Raw genomic sequence first — 19,645 nt, forward strand, 5'->3', positions numbered from 1 at the left:
TGCATCATCCATGGACTGACAATCAGTGCCAGAGCCCGGCGGATTTAAAAGAAGCTCAAGCAGCCCTTTCAACCGATTCTTATCTAGTATGGGACGTCCAGTTGATGCCAACACAAATAAATCCTGTTCAAGGCTAAGTGGACCCACAGGCGTGGCATTTGATGACTTCGACACAAATCCGACGAATGTTGTGGAAGGATCGAAGAAGCTGTTTCAAAGCTTTACTCTAAGCTGCACCACCAACTCGCACCGTTGGCGCGCTCGAGGAAAATTCGGTAAATTCGCGGATGAGACCACCACCAAGTAGTCTGGAGGATAGAAAGCGCGGACTAGTTGGGGTCCACGGCATCAAAGCAGTGAGGAAGATAGCCTCCTGAAATCCCCTCTAAATGGGTTCAGAGCGAACTTGCTGCAGGGTACCACAACCCGAGCCCCAGCCAACGCAGAACATGACGGACCAGCCCCACCTGAATCTACAAGCGAGCGTCACCTTCGTCCTGCCCAGCTGTCATGACGGCGACCACCGAAGCGAGGACGCCACCTCACCACGAACCAACAAATGCTGCCAAAAGTGAACACACCTGAAGACCCCTCAAACCAGGAAGGAGGAAAGAGAGAGGGGGGAATGTTCAAAAGGCAATACTTTTATTCACAAATTTAAACAAATCCCGCAATTTTAAAATTCCATCAAAAAAAAGCAACAACAGCAGACGAAAAATTGAAACAAACAAAAAAAATAAGCAAAAAAGATTGAAAAGTGAGTTCAAAAATTTAACCGAGAAACAACTGTACAAGAAACGGTGATTGGCTACACTGGCACACGGGTCTCCTCCGCCGCGTCCTCTGGACGGCGTTGCTGCCACCGTCGCAGCAGGCGTTGCATCTCCCCTACCTGATCCCGCAGCTGGTTCAGTCTACAGAGGGTAGAGGTCGAGTGACGGGCTGGTTGAAGGGGACAAATGAACTCACCGGTTGGAGAATTCGGATTCCTGTGAGAAAAAAAAGGGAAAGGACGTAATCGCTAGATGAGGTGTGAAGGCGACTTACTACTGAGAAATAAGTAACAGGCAGGAGAGAGGAGAGCCGTGAACTCCACTTACCACGATGTTGAGCGTAGAGAAGACGACGCCGACGCATCGGTTCATATTGGTGAGAAAGCTGACGAAGGGAAAAGAAGCGGTAAGTGCAGCAAGGCGGTATGTAAACGAAATCCGAGAGCAGGAATCCGCTGTCACTCACCCGGCTGAGATGATTGGTCGCTAAAATTGAGGAAAAAAAGGGGGAAGGAACAAGTAAGGAGACTATTCAAGAAGTGATTGAGAAACATCGAGCACGGACAATTTGAAACGGCTAGGCGGAAGTCGCCCTGCATGAGTTAGATGGGTACTGCATGCGCTAAGTCAGCATTGAAGGGGGGAAATTTACAAACATCTACCCCACACCCCAGCCGGTGGAGACGAAATCGCGTTGTTTGAGGGCTACACGACCTCGCGACACTCCGCTGTGGCCGCGGAACGCGAGCCTCGATATCAGTCAGGAATTCTTCGCCTAATGGGGGAGAGCTAATAAACCTTTTTAAGTGCACTTTGGGAACCATTAAAAGTTCTCAGTTGACTGCTGGAATGTTTGCGAAACCGTCATCCCTCGTCCAGCAGGAAGATCAAGCAGCCACAAGAATGTCATGTTGATTAAAGCCAATTTCGAGGTCTGCAGGGCTTTTCATGGCACGATTGCACAAGTCGACTTGAAATATGAGAGCGGAGTAGTAATTAGGCGTACAAGGTACCACAAAAGCGGTCCACCTGTAGAGGTTGAGCGAACGGCAGACCGAACATCCAATTCACTAAACCACCGAAGAATAGACTCAGGAAAACAGGGTGGCAACAGACCCAGCCGTTCCAGAAAAGGTGGCAAGAGAAGTGACTGAACGCATTGCATTGTTGAATGTGTTTGGCCAGCTGATCCTTTGAATCAGGCGCACGATGCACACACACAGCCATCTGAACCAATGAGATATTACTGAATTGGACCCAAGTAGTACGTTGAATTGTCCGGCTTCCTGACAAGCCCTAGCTGAAGAGGCAGCGCAAGGTGTGATGCACACCAACTTTTAAGTTGGTGATGAGAGTACCCAAGAAAATGTGGAGGGAAGGGCGCTTACCTCCGACCAACCGTAGATGAGACAACAAAGGCGGGTTAGGGGTGAGACTGCGTTGCAGGCCCATCTACCCCACAAACGGTAAAATGAGGAAACGGAAAAAGTGGACCTGCTTCGCACTTCGGAAAAGCCAAAATTATCGAGGCAGCGAGTTGACTTAGAAAAAATATGTTCACAAGGCACGCACAAAAAACAAAACCACATGCGATAAATTACCCTCGGTCAAGATAAACAACACCACTTTGCAGTACTTTTCGATCACGGAGAGAGGGAGAGGTTAATGCTCTCTGCAAATCCCACCCCCTCACACACACACACACGCACGCACACCCGAACTTCAACGTCCTTCAGGTGAATTGAACAAGACAGAGAGGAGTGAGGTAGGTTTGCCGTAATTTTTTATTACCTTACTTTAGGAATGTTAAATGACGAAGTCGGAGATGCAAATGACGAATGCGAAGGAGAGAACGCTCAAGGATGAGGTGGGGGGAGGGGGGTGAGGCAGACAAGTGAACTCCCACTTAATTAATTTATTGATACTACCTCAGTAGGCAAGGTGACAACCGCTAAATTCTACCATAGCACCACAAATCCAGAGTCAAGAAGAAATGATATTAAATCCACAGATTGACTCACTGAGGAATCCTCAGGTGTCGTCGCAAGCAACACTCCTTTTGTCTTCTTTACCATATTCGTGTTCCTTCCACCGAGGCGCGGCAGACCCCTTACAAGCTCGTCATCCTCGGAGAGGGTGAAATCAAAGACGCCGCTGGTGTTCGGCGTGGGTGCGAAGAGGCCCAGAGCGGAGCGATGACTGGTGTTCAGACTACTCCCGGTTGCGTGCATCTCCACCGTCTCCGCTACCTCCATTTTTGCTATTTTCGCAGTTTTTCTAGCAGCAGGAATTGGAGGGGGTAGAACCGCCGAGGCGGTGATTGGGGGATCGTTGAGGTTTAGCTCGTCGCTGCAAAAAAATAAGGATTTTTTGCATTCACTGACCACCGTAGAGGGAGAGCGGATTTCAAAAGGACTACTTGCATTTCCACGGAATGTATCCAGAGATGCATCATCGTCTTGAAGCGGCAGAAGAGATTAAATAAATTTCTAGCCCACTCTGATCCTCTGGCGAGGGCTGAGGAAGAGAATGCAAGAACATTCTACGGGCACGTGAACTTGGAAGTGCTTCTGAAGTGTGCGTGCTTCCGGGCCGGACATGCCTCAGAAACGATTTGATGAGGCGACCTATTTGATTCAAAGGTTTCAACGTTCGTCCAGTCAATCACTCGTCAAAAATCAACGCCTAGACGCTACAATAAGTTCCGTGTCATTTTTCCCATGCTTGTAAGATACAAAATGAGGAAGAATTTTAAAGAAGGCTACTCTATAATGGTCAGGGGTGGGAAGGGGCTTGAATTAGTCGCTGCTAGAATGCGATAGCCTTTAAACCATTGCATCTTAAAATTTATGGACAAAAGGAACAAAAGGCAAAGTCATTGTCAAATTGCCTACTTGAGATTCTTAATGAACAAAATTCTGATTCTTCATTAATTCGCAAGCTGCAAAAGACCTCGCGCAACCATTTTCACTGAATTGAAAATCTAGCATCCCAGGAACCTCCGAGGGGGCACACATGACCTCTTGAAGGTAGGTCATCACGCATGGAATGCATACGAAGGCCCGCAATTTTCAGTTGTCACCATGTAGTTAGAACAAGTCTCTGGAGAAGCATGGTCAGGTCACAGGAGGGAACCGAAGCTATGCAGTGGAGCACACACGCCAACTTGGAGCATCAACGAAAGGACAATTGAGGGGAGTTTGAATGATTTACCTAAGTGGAGTGATGCCGCCAGCAGTTCTTGCGGCACACAGTCCAGAAAACGGGAGAATGAAAACAACTACGGCAACAGAAGGGGGTAAAATGACCGGTTTCATTGAAAGGTGGATTGTAGAACTGACCTCGCGCTGAAAGCATCCCCAACTTTAGCTTACAGCGGAGATGGAACTTCGGTTAAAGTTAAGAAAATCCACCAAAAAGGTGTTTTGATTGGCAAGAGGCACGGCTGATTAGTGAATTGAAAGCACAAAACGACTCCCAGGACAGTGCGTTGCTGATACTTCGGGAGCGATGCAGATCTTCTTCCATGAATAGGACTTTGGACGGGATCATAGTTGTGAATGGAGAGACAAAGGCCTCTGTCCGCGCGTGATAGCTTAGCAACATCAACATTTGCTCTTCAGTGTTGAACCATCGAAAAGAAGTTGGCTGGATTTCATTTACTAAAGGCAGACTAGGCGTAACGGAGCAGCTTCAAGGTTTAGTGAGGGGTAAAACGAAACAACAGCTTGAATGCCTCGATGACTTCGATTGCAATCGGGACAAGGTTTTCTTTTTCAGAGAATCAAACTATTGCACGAACTAAACAGGACCCAAAACGCAGTTTAAGATCTACTCCGAAAATATATCGACGTGAAGGCAGAGCAAAGTGGAGAAGTAAAAACACGTCGAAGAAAGAAGTTCCAACAGAAGATTCCTAGACGATTCACGGAGACAGTGGATCATTAAACGTGTGTCGCAGGGGCGATACTGACAGAGCACCAATGCATGGAAGAAGGAACAGATTTAAGAACCGATGAATTCAAAGGAAGGAGACACTTCATCGACTCCAAGCATGTACCCTCCCAAAAGGTTGAGTCATGTGAAGGAGAAGAGGAATGGAAGAAACATCGGTACAGTCTAGATAAAGGGATCCTCCTCGTGAACTTTTAAGAACTTGGGCAACAGAGACTCCCTAGTGCAGTAGTCTGTGGCATGAGGATGGATTTCTTAAAGTCAGCTTCACTGAAATCGGATCCAATTCTAAACAATGGTAAATTTGACGAATGTAGGCTGGTTAATAACAATGACAATGCTGGACAATGAGTGAGGGACTATCAAAAGCAGGGCATGAATTTCAAAATCCAATCATTGAAGAAACTTGTTTTGAAGCTGAACAGAAATGGAAATAATTTTCTCTTCTTCCACGTCGCACATCAGAGGTAACGTCTGGGTAGGTAAATTAGTTTAGGACGGAACTTCGAAGAAGACTCACATGCTCGACTCTAGAATGCGGCTTCTGGCGATTGCAGCAGCCCGTCGAATTGCAGGACGTGATTGCAGACGACATCCCGAATCGTCGTCATCACCGCCCCCTGCAACGTCCCTAGGGGGTCGAAATTCCTCCTCTTCCTCTTCCTCCTCCTCCTCCTCCTTCTCTACATCCGAATCCTCCAAGTAGGCTACACAAAATGGAGAATCAGTGAGTACCCCAATCCAACACCTGTCATGACGCAATTTTTTGCGCAAATTAAAACCGACTGACATAACTGAAGATCGGGCAGGTTTCCATCTTCCATTTCCTTTTTCTTCGACGTCGGCTTGCACCGCTGTCTCTCATCATCCGCCTTCTTCTTCTTCTTGCTTGGCACATTCGCTGTTTTCTTTCGAATCACCTCAAAGAATCTCTTTTCTACTTCACGTTTATTGCGCTCTGCAAAGGTGGACGCAAAGAAGCGCCGACCACGAGAAGGAGAGGCGCAGCTCTTCAAACTCTCCCTCTTTGACAGTGCTTCCTTTCCAGTCGATTTTCTGCCACCCTTCGTCCTTGCCGTGATGTTGAAATACTTGTTCCCAAAGGCTGGAACGATGAGACCGCCTTTACAGAGATTGACAAGTTTACTGAAGCTGGAAACTTGCCTGGCGGAGGGGGTTTGCCATCCGGAGTCAAAACTCCCGCTGCATTTGGACAGGGTGACTCGTCAACGAGGTAGGTAGCGGTAGTGTCCCAGAGGCGCTTCGACGTCTTCAAGTCCGTGGAAGTAGCGAGAAGCTGAGAGGCGCCCTTTTCCTGGGATTCCAAGGCATGAACTGCTGCTTCGAGACGTTGGAAAGGTGACATAAACATGGGAGAAGGCGCAGACCGGTTAACCGTTTGTGAGTCCTCCAGAGTGGAATTTGCATCGGTGGTGATGGTGGCGGCGGTGGTATTTGCTGCAGTGGAAGCGCGACTTTGACGACGACTGCGACGAGTTGACGATGATGGTGGAGGCTGTTGAATGGGACTGAGGAAGATGTCAGCTTCGATTGCAACCTAGATGGAAAGGAGAATGCGGTATAGGAAGATCACGCATTGGAAGTGAGCATAGAAGAGTAGAAAACAAGCAACTGACCCGTTTTGCTGATTTTGGCAGAGGTGTCGGTTGTTGTGGTGACGATTTACTAGCATCCAGATCGACGGAAGGGATGGCACGTGGTCGATTCGCTTTACGTTTCACCGAATCTACATCTTCTAATCGGACAAAAAAGGGGGGCTTGAATATTGACTAGAATTGTAAAATTGTCTACCAGTGACCACGCTGAGGCAAATGGCTATAATGCAAATTCCCGTTCTACTTTTGTGGTTTAGATATTTTTGGGAATGCTACTTCCAAATATAAGTAAACTTCCTTTGCTTGCTAAGCTAGCCAATATTTTTTTACGAATTTTGTGCAAAATAAATGGCACAAAACATGATGTCAATGAAGAAATAATGCTTTGACACAATTGTTACCCAAGAATTTATGAATTCTTTTAGACGGTTTAACAAGATCTGGGCCATCGTATTGTCGAAATGCTGGGCATGCAACTCAAGTATCTGTCATGTCAATCAAACATCATTTTATGGGGGACCCACAAGGGCCTAAGAATTGCCGCCATTGAAGACTCCAGAATCCCTTGAACCACATCAAAAGGTGAAGACCTCAAAATTTTCACAAATAAGCCAAAGGGCTAGACATCTAGTCAAGGGTGAAGCAGTACTGACAAGTTCAATAAACAAAGGAGCAAAGCAAAGCCTAAGCAGGACCTTTGACGCTTAAAGCCCCCACTCTAGCTCCTCGAGAAGCGAAATTTTACCAAGAGAATGTCTGTTGCTCGATTAAAATGCCATATCGGTTGGACTTTGTCCTCTCAAGAAAAATAAATAAAAGCGGTCCTTAACAAAGGAGTGCTTGACGTGCCAAACCGCCTGTTAAGTGCTACAGCAGGGAACATGAAGGGTACAGGTATTTCCTACCTGCAATTGAAAAACTGGTAATTGTTCATCCTCACATAGACAGGCATTTGATGACTAAGGAGACATAAACGAAATTTTTGTGGCTTTTGACCACTTAATTGGAATGGCTGTGGTAGGAGAATAGGGACGTAAACAAAAACTGGAACGTGCACTACCAATAGTATCATGGCTCAAATGTATTGTTTTTAAGTTTAAGCAGGTACAACTCGTCATCATAAGACTAAAGAACACGCGTCACGCATATGTGACGCTGATAATAGACTTCAAAAATCAGCAAGAACCTATGAAATATAACAAACTCCGATTATTACTGCCATGTTCAAGATTTGGAGGAGCAAAAGTTGAAAAGATCCACATCCTTGGCGCTTGAATAATAGTCAACGCTATTTTTTGGCCATTGCACTAATGTAAGTCAAATGTCAGACAATGAGGAAAGAAATGTCACTAATCACGTAGAACGAGCTATTGATTGAAGGAGAACCACCTTCAATACACAACTTAGGCGTCGAAAGGCTCAAGATCTTTAACATTTTACCCCTTTAAACGCATTTCAATGAGGAAGTAGATGATTAGATAATTTTTAATTAACGATTACTCACTGAGGCACTACTTCACCTCAAGGCCAGTTAAAACGAAGGGTGATAGAATTAACCAACCTTCACTCTTTGACACAGAGTCTTCTTCAATCCCAGGAGAGAGCACCTTGAGTGCGGCTTCTGGAAGAAGAAGAGGACGAGTTTCATCATCAGAAGCCACGGCAGTTCTTCGTGCGTGCTCAGGCGACTCCGAAAGGGACTCTAGGTTGATACACAAATGGTGAGCGGAGGGGGAATGGAAGAGACAGACCTCAATCGCCCAATCGACTAACCAACACTGAGTTGACAGACACTTTCGCCAGGTGTCTTGTCTGGATGAACCTCCATCAATGCTCTTGGTGGGGTGCGAGGTGGTGAAACAACTTTGAGAAGGCACGTGGAATCGATATTCTCAGGTCCGGGGTGGAGGGATCGCGCACTCTCCAAGGGTGTTCTTGAGTCCTGTACTGAGGAGCACTGATTAAGAACGAGTTTTTCTACTCCTAAAGGGGGAAAAGGTGTTATGTTACCGACATTTCAATCAGTGAAATGCTGGCAGATGGGAATGACCTACCATCAGTATTCGATTGTTGGGATGTGGATAATTGGTTTTCTCCAGTGGAATTTTCATCTAAAAGACGGAAAAAAACCGCAAGTGTCAGCTCTCAGTTTCGGGAAGGAGGCCACCTAGGTGCTCATCCATTATACCTTTGCTGAGAAGGGTGGCCTCCGGACCATTCCAGTAGCTCACGAGCCCCTCCACAGATCGACAGTACATATTCTGCCCGAATAATATCTTCTTTCTACTTCAGTGGAGACTTAACGTGCTGCATTTGGTGGCAGCGGAACGCAAATACGATTCTAATGGACACCAGTCCTAGTTTCTACTGCCGGATGGTAAGTCTTAGCGCAACGGAAGTAGTGCATATTACTGGGGATGGAAGAATCAGTGGCGACCCCTAACAGAAGGGCTAAAAAAGGCGTCTACAGTCGGCAACCGCTCCAGGCCTGCATTCTGCAGGAAAGGTATTAACAAGTGAAGCAACACTGGATGTGAGCTGTCTGGAAAAGGTCGTTGCGAAGATGCCTACGGTATCCGTATAAAAGTGCAACCGAAGCCAACACGCGATACCTCCTTCACCTCTCTACTAGCTGACGGCACTGAAGTGAGAATAAAGTTGGAAGGAGGAATAGATAGGTAACCTCATCCCCAAGAAACTATTTTTGAACCCCACCCCTCATTTATTAACGCTGCCTTTGGGCCGGTGCTCCTACGACCGGCGATGGGCACGCGTGATGGCCAGCACGTTCTCCCGTACCCCAATGCGGTTCCCGAGCAGAACAAAACGCTAGATGCAGTAGAACTACCAAGAGGGATCAGTGACGACGCATTAAGATGCATTCCCAGCCGCACGGAAAGTCAATCACTGGCACAAATTGGCTCGTGGGTGTTATTCCTTTGCAGTGTCGACTACGTTGCAATGGCTGACGCAAGAGGTTCACCAAGGGTAGCACCAGGAAAGACGCTCAAAATGGAGAGAGAGAGAGAGGCTCTGCAATACCTTATTTGTTCAACTCCCAGTTTTAGTAAAGGGGTCATTTTGTGGGATAAACTTATTAAAAGGCGAAAGACAATTTCTTTGTTTTCAAGTAGTCCAAATTCGGCAGTCGCGACAAGGACGCAAGAGAACTCAGCACATGCCACACCAGTGCGGTCGTCCCTTGAACTCTTCGATCTGCTTGTGGACGATGGTTCTATGGAAGTACACAGTCCGATAGAGATGAATTTTTTTTACTGACGCAGACATACACACGCACACAAACAAGCTTTCTAACCACAATTCTCGGCTTGCGCCAAAATGCATCTCACCTAGAAGTAGGTCCTCCTGGGAGGGAACAAGCGGCGTAGTGGGCGTGTTCAAGAGGGGCGAAAGCGTTACCACCGCTTGATGTCGCATAACGTCCATGCTTCCGGCCAGTACCTCCTTGTCAGGGTCCTCGTCACTTGCTTTATTGTCATCGCTACCAACATCGTCTTCATCTATGGATGAAAAAAGTAAAGTATTCGAGGGAATATCGATACTGAATTTGACACGAGGGAATGTAGCTACAGTATCAGAGCAATTCTCATTGCACGTCTTGGATTCGATCCAACCATGAAATCGACAGCAATACTTGTGGACACCCTCAAGATCTAAGGGCCTAAGACTAACCTAAAGTATCGCTCATTTCTTCTACTCCGTCCAAATCTTAAAAAGTGACAATGAAAAGTCAAAATGCGGGAAGATGATAAGCTCACCATCAAGAAGTACAGTCTCAACTCGCATTTCAGCCCGTTTGGCCAGTCTTGCGCTTCTCCTGCATCCACGCAACGGTCGTTTAGCCGCCGAGCCAAGGACAGCGACAATATCCGCCACGAGATCACTTTCACCCGCCTCCGGTACCTCCCGCTTCCCTTTTCGGGGCAACTCTAGCCCATTTTCATCAACGAATTTCTCAAATGTGCTCAGATTTGCACGCTTCGCCTCTGGTTGTTGGTCTGCGTCTTCTGTGTCACTGAAAATCAAGAAAAAGGAGTGTCTCTGCATTTCCTTACCAACAAACGCCCCGAAACTTGCTGTTTCAGCCGACAAATGTTACCTGGACGCTTCAACTGCCCCATAAGAGGCCACGATGAGACTAGCCAATCAACATTAAAACTTTGTCCAAGGGAATAATGACTTGTTTCTGTCGTACCCACGATGGTTCGGGAACACCCTCAGACGACTGTAATTGGGTGGTACAGTGACACTGTGGACAGCTTTTTAGTGACTCTTCGTACCCCAATAACAAAGGTGATCCAGTAAAATTTGTCTCAAAGGCTCTTGGACGCCCAGAAACAACATTTAGTGGGTCATTCAAAGTCACAGGGATCGCCTAGGTGCTCACTAAACCCTGCCCGACCCCAAAAACACCCTATGAAGTACAATTTACTGTAGTTTACAAATAAGGTCAAGCCATGAAATTTGATGCTGTGACCTTTTATCGGATGAGGCACTTAAATGGTCCATACAGCTTCAGACACATTCGCCAAGCTTAAATGGGATGATCTTAAACAGACAATTTTAATTTGACCTAGACAAAGGACCTAAACATCCAGTAAATAGCAGGTGCATAAAATGCGTAGTTTTGGAAAGTGGGAAGATGGAATGCCTTCTTGTATAGCTCCTACCTGATCGCATTGAGATCGTAGGCATCGCCCTTTTGCAGGACTTCCTCCACTGGAGAAACGGGGCGCTGCGCCGACGAAGGCCTCTTCCAAACTCGTTTCCTCGCCTTACTGATACGCGACTGGGACTGGGGCGTCTCCTCTGTCTCGGTAGCACTTGGGACAGGGGAATGCAAACGAGGGTTGTGTGAAGGCATTTTGAGTCAGAAATACGACCTCCTTTAACTCATTTCGACATCCCATCACAACTTTGCTGGGACAGATCAATTACATCTAAATGCTCACTGAATCTCTCACAGCCGCAGAAATGAAGCCTTCCTCAGCACGACCTAGCGCCAGGAAATATGAACAAGTCAAGGCATTTGCTGTACATCTTCTCAATCAAATATTCAAAATTTGGCACCTCGCAATCAACCGACCGATCTGTGCCTGGTCGCCGTAATTAATGGATGAAAAAGTTGTCTGCGAGCAAAGGTCAAAGAGGTGAACTTAGAGTCAAAAATATTTCTAAGTTTGTAATGTGCCGACTGCTGAAAACACGCCAGCTATGGAGGAGGTGGGTTTTGCTTTCAAATCTCTCAGATGCCTAAAAAAGTGATTTTAGGTTTCTTCGATGGTGTGTGCAAGACAGTTAAGGACGCCCGGAATGTCTAAATTTTTGTTGGGGTCCCCCGAACCTGAGACTATATCGCCTTTCCTAAATATGACCTTCGGATATTCGAAATTACTACCTAAAGTTGGTATTATGGTTTCTTCATCAGATGCGGATATTTGAAAGCTGACATCCTACCCGAGGGGACAATAAAGCGTCTAAAGATTCATCCCTGGCTACGAAAAAGTGTAGATGGGTACTGAGGAAAAAAAAGCAGATGGAACACCATCTATGGGAGGTGAAAAGAAGTTAAGAAATCTGTTTCCTTTCCCATACCTGATTTCATCCACATCACAGGCGTCGCCCTTTCGTGATGCCTCTTCCACAGGAGGATCTAAATTCTTGACAGAAGAGGACCGCTTCGATGCCTGCACCTTCGCCCTGCTGATGGGGGTTTGTGAATGGGCCGTATCTTCTTCTGACTGGGTGGAACTTGAAAAGTAAGGGAAGGTGATGTAAAGCCATTGTGGATAGGAAGGCATCGCGCTGAAGGCTCTACGCTACTTGAAGGGCACAGAAGATATCAAGACGCCTTTCAAGCCCTTTTCAGAGCACAAAATTTAACTTAAAATATTAAGAAGATGCAAAATTTAATCAAGCAAATGAAATGACAGTACTGAACCCAGTTGAAGCAGTGCGTAGATGCTCAGCCATTCCAAAACAATATGTGGATCATAGAAGTGATGCAAAGATAATGGATTCCTCCACGGAAGGACTATGAATGTACTATATTTCAATCGGTAAACCTCTTCCAACTGTGAACTCAGTCTCTGAGCATCTTGCAGTGTTGAATACCATGAAGGCCCTCAGAAGAAGCATCGATTGTACTTCAGCACAGAATCCTTGCCTACTGTCGACATTTCCAACCATCTTTCACCCTTTTTGCCGCCTATGACAACTATTTCTGAAGCTTCCGTCAAGGTCGCCCCTAGATGACAACCAAAGGAGTACTTTTGATGGATGAATCCGTCAAAACTCGCCGCAGAAGAGCCAAAAAAAATGCACAAACTGCCAATTAAATATCTCAATTTAAATTCCTCATCGGCGAGAAAGTGACACCGACTTACACCAGGCAAAGGAAGAGAAGAATCAATCCAGTGGAGGCTCACATAAAAGACCATCAGTACATGGAATGTGCCCACTACTGAAAGTCATACAGTCTAAACACGGTAGGTAGGAAACAAACAATTTTGAAATTCCTGAAAAGCCTTACAAACGCCAAACTCGCATGGAGTCAGGTCGCGTCTCGTGGTTGGTACGAATTCACTTGAGCAAGGCTGTGGTGATCGTTACAAAGGTTTTACCAACGCTAAAGACCGGATAAGGGGACTACTCTTTGCACCTCATAGGCCTCACGACAGCTCAGCCACTGTTTCCTTTCCCTTACACATTAACTAAACTGTACACTAATGAAATGGACCGAAGACTATTGTCTCAACACCAACGACTCACGATTTTTCGACTTCTTCCAGCTGGCATTCAACAGCAGAAGCCCTTCTAGCGGACTCGCTAGCAATATCTTCATCACTACAAAAGCAGAAAAGAAGGTATTTAGCAAATGTGAAGAAGTGGGAAAAGAATTCTACAATTCTGATAAATCTTGAGTGGTATCCACAGTTGGGTTAAAAAATTGCATCACTCAAAAGACAAATGGTTTTCCACTTTTTCAGTCATTGTCTAACTTACAGGCTGGTATCCATCCCTTCCAAATTCGGAGCTTCGAGGGACCTCCTGCAGGGTGAAGGCGTTTCCAGTCCACTGGCGACCGAAAAGGGTGAACTGACGGGGCGACTGGACGGTGCGGCAGCATGAATGGTGGTGGCGGATCGCCCTTGCCTCTCCACGCTGCCGTCTGGACCGACCCGAAGGCTAAGAGGTGTGCGGACAGTCTGACACCTGAAGAGCGGTATAGGGCGCGGAGGTCGTTCGCCCGACGTCTACAGAAGGGACGGGGGAACCGAAGAAGGGTTACACAATGAGTAAAGTCGAGAGTTTGTCCATTCTTTCGTGAAATCAATGTTCGGGTATGCAAAGGACTACTGGATAGGACTCCTCAAGGAACAAAGGAAACTATGTGAGCTTCTCTGCCTCTTCTGCCTATTAATTGTGATGTTGAAAGGAGAATGAATTCAAAGCACTGTGATTAGAGATGAAAAAGAGTTACAGATATACCAATTTTCACTTGTCACAACATCAATACTCGTTACTATTTCAGAGAAACGCCTGATCATCATTATTTACAAGAATAGGTGAAGTTCAGTACTCACAATGCCCTTTAAGCCAAGACCTTCCGCCGACTCCTCAAAGGAGACGTCAGGATCGGTGAAGAAGGATTTTGGCGGTGGCAATGGTGACGGAGCATTTTTCTCACCCACTTCCACACAAAGTGGCGACCGGCAACTAGCGTAAATAACTTTAGACCCAGAGTCCACATCCGGGTGTTGCTGTTGGCAATCGGTGGAAGATTGTGACGAGGTGATGTTTGATTGTGGAAACATCTTCTGTTAAAAGGCATGACAAATAAAAGAATTTTCAAAAGATCGACTATTCCTTTGATTTTCAAATGGGGTTTAAAAACAATCCATTTGTAGTGAGAAGAAGTGATTGGGAAACCAAGAAAATGAGTGACCTTATAACCATGATTGGTTAGTGGTTCAGGGAAGTACTTCCTGTTGAAGGGAAACAAAGAAGGATTGGAGTTTGAATTGGCAAAATAACTCACCTCAGCATAGGCTCGCAAACCCGTCAATAGTTCCATTAGCTGTTGCTGCTGCTGTGAATGACTTCCGTGGTGATTTGCGCTTGCATCGCCAGGAAGTGCTTTGACAACGTCGGGGGGGTTGAGGAAGAACTCGATGACGCTTTTCTCGTCAGCGGTGTCGGATTCATTGCTTCCCTCCCAGAACCGTGCGAAATTGGAAGACGGCTCGGTGATGGAGATACTGAGGACAATTTGTTCCCTGATGCCATCATCGACGCTCTCCAGCCGCATGGCTATAGGAGAAAAATTAAAGCGACTTTTAGTTAGTATCTCATGACTTCCTCGTCACGGAACCGTGCAGGATCAATTCGGATTTGAGACAAAATAGGATGACAAAGCTCAAAAAGTCATTTTTGAATAGAACCGTTCCTTTTACGCTGCCCACAAGAATTCTCATGACACAGATGAAGAAATTACCTCCTTACAGCAAGCAAGGGAGACTAATTATAACTTACAACTAACGTTCACCTCCTCAATCACCTCCGGATGAAGTGAGATGGTCTCCCAGGTCTGTTCACCCTCCTCACTCTGCATACCAAAAAAGTCTAGTTAGAAAAAATTTCCATGGGATCAAAATAGGTGAAAGAAACGTAGCCTACATCACAACTTGAATCGGATCGCATTGACATCACGCAGTAGGTGGTTATACGCTCTGGCACCAGATTAAAATCAACCCAAGAGGGTTCGTCTTTCGATTTCGACGAAGCCGGTTGACATTGAAGCTGAAAGGATAAAAGGCAACAAATTTGAGTAGAAATTTCAGCGACCTTGTCAGTACCGATGAGCGACACAAATTGACTTACGACATCCGCCCATATGGCAATTCACTGCAAAAGTAAAGGAACACAACAAGAGGCACAAAATGTGCAGGATTATATCACATACTGACATAACTGGCAGTTTGAGCATTTGAATTCCACGAATAAAAGCTGGCATTGTGTTTAGTATTCGTGATAAAAAGATTTTTATAAGGTGCAAGGGAGGCATGCTCGAGAATGGAAGCTCTTGACACTCAGTATTGCAGTAAAGGTAGCTCCGAGTTAAGGATATTAAGGCTAGAGGAGCGTTCCATTACTTCAACCACTGTTTAATCTTTCTCGTTGATTTGGGATCCATGAGTGGGACGAGAAATTTGAACGCGGATGTACCGGCGCGAGGAATACAGAGTGCTTCAGACGTCCAGTCGGTCACGGTTACGAACAAAAGCAGCTCACAGTAAAGAGTGAATTTTTGCTAGGATCTTAACGTTTTGCGAAATGGCAGTAAATTTTAATCCTGGAGATTTTCCATTCCTGCGGATCGGTCAGTGGGACTTTACCGATGGGAAAAAACCGACTTTTTAGCGAATACAATTTAAACACTAATTGAAACTGCATTCGCCAAAGCATAAATCACCACCTTATTTCAAATCAAACTGGGCGCTAGAGTGGACAAGATTCAGTATGTGAATGAGAAAATGAATAAGTGGACGTCAGATGCCGTACTCGAAAGGCGGACGATACACCAGTCAGGGAAAAAATGATGGATTGAGAGACAGGCAGTTGCTTGGATAAATAGAGAGAGAAAATTAAATTGAAAAAGGCAGATAGTCGGACACATAGGCGTACAAAAAGGAGGCATTATACAGTTAGTATGCCAATGAGTCAAGACTGAATGACGAGATTCACAACAAAAGGTCACAGGTGCATGAATGAGTGAGTTAATAGTGTCTATTAAAACTGAAGGGGACAAGAAAAGGCTGCCAATGAGATAATGAATAACCCTAATCAAGATGTAGGCGAATGAATGGGTAACGAATGACAACATTGAGAGAGTTGTCACCGGATTGACTCAACTTAAATTAGGCCTTGAAGCTGAAGAAAGCTGACTGTGCGGAGTAATCAGACAATAAATGCAGAAAACAGCCAGATGGAATAATAGCTGGAGAGGCGGGAACGGAAATTCAAGCACAAAAAAATAAATTTGATGCCGAAAAGGGTGGAAGTCCAAATGACTCACCTCGTGACCACAAAGACGAACGCTTATGCAGGGAATAGAGAAGACGGTTTGTGTGACCGGATCCACTGGATTTAGCATATTCAAAAAGCGACGAGCGGCCTAAGGCATTAATGAAAAATAAGAAATCGCCTCACTGTAATAAAGAAAGTGCGGAATAACGCCAATTTGTCTCTTTCAAAAGAAATTTGATGGCTTGAAACGAATAAAACAGTGATAAAGTCAAGCACATGCCAAATAAAGGATAATACTTCTGCACCGATACTACCGCATGGTCTAAACCAAATCCAGGTGGAATAGGAATTGTAATCTCTGGATTTTAATGTCTTTAGAATGTAAAACGACCAATGGACCGCATTTACCTTTTCACAAGTTCAATCTGCAGGCATACTACTCTAGAGGAAGAAATAAGCACTAAAACTAATCCGATCTTCATCAATTATGTAAGCATGATGTTATTTGGATACCGAGTCATTTCCGTACTCACCAATTCAAATTGCTGACCGATGATCAAACAGAAGGGTTCGGAAAGGCCCCGATGCAGGTATTCCTCGACGAAGTCCTTCCTCCTCGCCGCTGGAATGACGTGAAGAAGGAATTCGAGCAGTTGCGTTTGCGTATCATAGTCCCCAAGTGAACGCATATTAGAAGCGAGCGAGGTACTGAAGTAGAAACGGTAGATTTTTTTGCAGCCATAATGTTTTGATCAAAGGCGTGGAACATAGGAGGTTTGACGTACAGTCGAATACCATAGTAAACTAAGAGCATCTTTGGGAGTTATGGCCCACTTTTGGGCGTCGAAATATTAAAATAAAGAAATGTCATTGAAGTTATACATGATAGTGAAGTGAAAAGATAGTGGAATCAATGAAAACACGACAAACTTATTGACGCAACTAAGGGAAAAATTACTCTCAAATTCTCAGGAGAAAATAAATCCGATGTTGGATGATGAAAAAAAAACATGAGATAGATTAAGGCTCCAATGCAGGTGCGTTAACCTCTATGGCATGTAGGTGCGTAACAGAATTAACCTCCTGTAGGGAAAAAACTTGCCGACTTATCTTTAGCTAAAACGTGAATCCTAATCAGGAATTAAAGGCATTAGATAAAATGTAAGAAAAGAATTAAAGGAGATATTAATAGGAAGATCGGAACAATGCAAAAGAATTGATTCGGTAAATAAGTAGTGACAGTGTGAAACGCGTGTGGGAAAGGACCCCAGAGCTCCAGGACACCGAACTCGTGACAAGATATCAAACAACACATGCAAGGCAGAAGTTTACATCAAAACAAAGATATAAAAGACATTGGTGATGATAAGGTTCCAAAAACGAGTGCAAATAGGAAAACAAGATGAACAAAGTATTTGGGTAGAAAAGTTCCTGATAAAAGTTAAAGTAGAACGCCTTGTCGAAGAGCAGGCCATCGAGTAAGTGAATATCTTTACAAAGACTACAAGCTAAAGCAATAGAGGACATTCAATCTGAAAAGCATTTGGAGTTGAAAACCTGCATATTAATTGCGTACCTAGAGTAAATTAAGACAGGACAAAAGTACCACATGGGGTAGTTTAACGAAAAAGATGATGCATTTACCGAAAGAAGAAGTTGGGAATTGTAATCACTCCATCATAAGCAGACAGATGTAATTAAACGCAGGAATTTGTCACCACCACAAATGAGACAGTCACGACCCCTAATGACATAAGAAATTTAAGAAGAGAAATTCCCGTATTACCCAAGAAGATGACATCAGCAGGACAGACAAAATAAGTAAAATTGAGGAAGAGGAAGTGGGAGAAAAAAATGAATCAGAAGGAAGACCATCCTAAAAGAATAATGACCAGGGTCTACCCAGCTTTCCAACTAAAGTAAGAGGGAAACTTTTGTACTTGCAAGCAAAGTTCCAACTTATAAATGTTAAGGTACATTCGTAAAACTATCGAAAGTTGACCAAATGTCCCATTGAGGAGATAATAAATAAAGCAGAACCAGAATAGAGCTCACTATATTCCGTGAATGTTTGGTTTGAGAAAAAGTTCGACCTTCGTGGCTGACGGAAGGACTGATATTTCATTGATTCCGGCAAGTATCTGTAGGTATCAGTGGGTTTCAACGCTAACATACCGAGTATTTAGTGTAAACATTGCAATTTGAATCAACAATTTTAGGATAAAATGCCCCAAGCATATGTTTGAAGACAGGCGCCACGGCTAGACAGTAAAAAAAGGAGGCATGCACTTACCTTTGGGAGATACTTTTAAAATGGACTAAATAAGCATAAGTCATGAATGTAACCCAAAATTACCTCAACGAAGGACGCAAAGAAGCTCCGCACATCTTCTGGAAGTAAATCTTTACGTTTTGCTAAGTGCTCACAAAGACAGCCAAAAACATTGAAGAAATCAGGAGGAATAGGTTTTGATTCGAAGCACGTTACTTTCTCTGACAGAGCGTTCACAAGTATTGAAAAAGAATCCTTTGAAAGAACATCCGAACTTTTCAAACCTTTAGAGATTTCACGCAAATTCTCTTCAGCAACGACCTGAGAGGATGTCTGACTGTCGAGAGTCAGCAAGCTTATCCAAGCTTCCATACCCGGAAGCACTGTGTTATCGATCGCTAATTGGTGGATTAAAACACGTTCTAGGCTAAAATGGTATCCCCAAAGGCTCATTCAAATAAAGTAATTAATTTCAAATCCTTACTACCTGGTAAAATAAACAAAAGCCGTTATGCATTTTTAGTTTTTAATTTGTAAACATAGGCTCCGTTTTGGATATCTAGGCGGAATAATTAGGATAAATTATTTTGTGCATGTCATTTTGATGCACAGATCAGCTTGTTTCGCATACAAAGCTAGGGAAAAAAAATGAATAGGTTAGGTTCAATTTTTCTTACTCTGTAACGTATTTGAAATTTGCATTTATTTTGGCATAAATTTGAACCGGAAATGGGTTTTTGTTAATGCGTCTTACGCATTTAAATGGCTCTAACAATCACACTTAAGATGTTTTCTAACTTTTGAATAGAAATTGGAGTCACTTGGACTAGCGTTACATTAGGCTGCGACGAGATCGACTAATTACGAGTGACTCTGACGTTGCCATTTACCACTGTCCCCCGCCCCTGTCAGTTTCGAGAGGAAGCCTCCTTAAATATTGCATTAGTCAATGTTCCTTAGCGCTGTCACGCAAATCCTGT

The 19,645-nt window shown here is 44.6% G+C and overlaps 1 protein-coding gene across 1 annotated transcript; it reads right to left on the reverse strand. All coding sequences in view use genetic code 11, as the record gives it.

Annotated features, from left to right (window-relative positions):
* Nucleotides 1-226: 226 nt before the first annotated feature.
* On the reverse strand, nucleotides 227-19,037 carry EGR_08772 (Synaptonemal complex protein 2; the record flags this gene model as incomplete). Its single annotated transcript, XM_024498021.1, has 28 exons — nucleotides 227-308; nucleotides 813-914; nucleotides 970-989; nucleotides 1,101-1,158; nucleotides 1,240-1,259; nucleotides 2,795-3,122; nucleotides 5,248-5,434; nucleotides 5,518-5,891; nucleotides 5,951-6,285; nucleotides 6,365-6,483; nucleotides 7,905-8,045; nucleotides 8,117-8,326; nucleotides 9,694-9,864; nucleotides 10,123-10,379; nucleotides 11,035-11,187; nucleotides 11,960-12,115; nucleotides 13,136-13,210; nucleotides 13,370-13,620; nucleotides 13,951-14,184; nucleotides 14,406-14,677; nucleotides 14,900-14,972; nucleotides 15,044-15,166; nucleotides 16,443-16,541; nucleotides 16,927-17,101; nucleotides 18,449-18,534; nucleotides 18,569-18,654; nucleotides 18,687-18,711; nucleotides 18,750-19,037. 28 exons carry the CDS (start codon nucleotides 19,035-19,037, stop codon nucleotides 227-229), a joined length of 4,500 nt encoding a protein of 1,499 aa, XP_024347542.1.
* Nucleotides 19,038-19,645: the final 608 nt, after the last annotated feature.

This window comes from Echinococcus granulosus (genome assembly GCF_000524195.1).
Source record: "Echinococcus granulosus chromosome Unknown EG_S00119, whole genome shotgun sequence".
NCBI lineage: Eukaryota > Metazoa > Platyhelminthes > Cestoda > Cyclophyllidea > Taeniidae > Echinococcus > Echinococcus granulosus.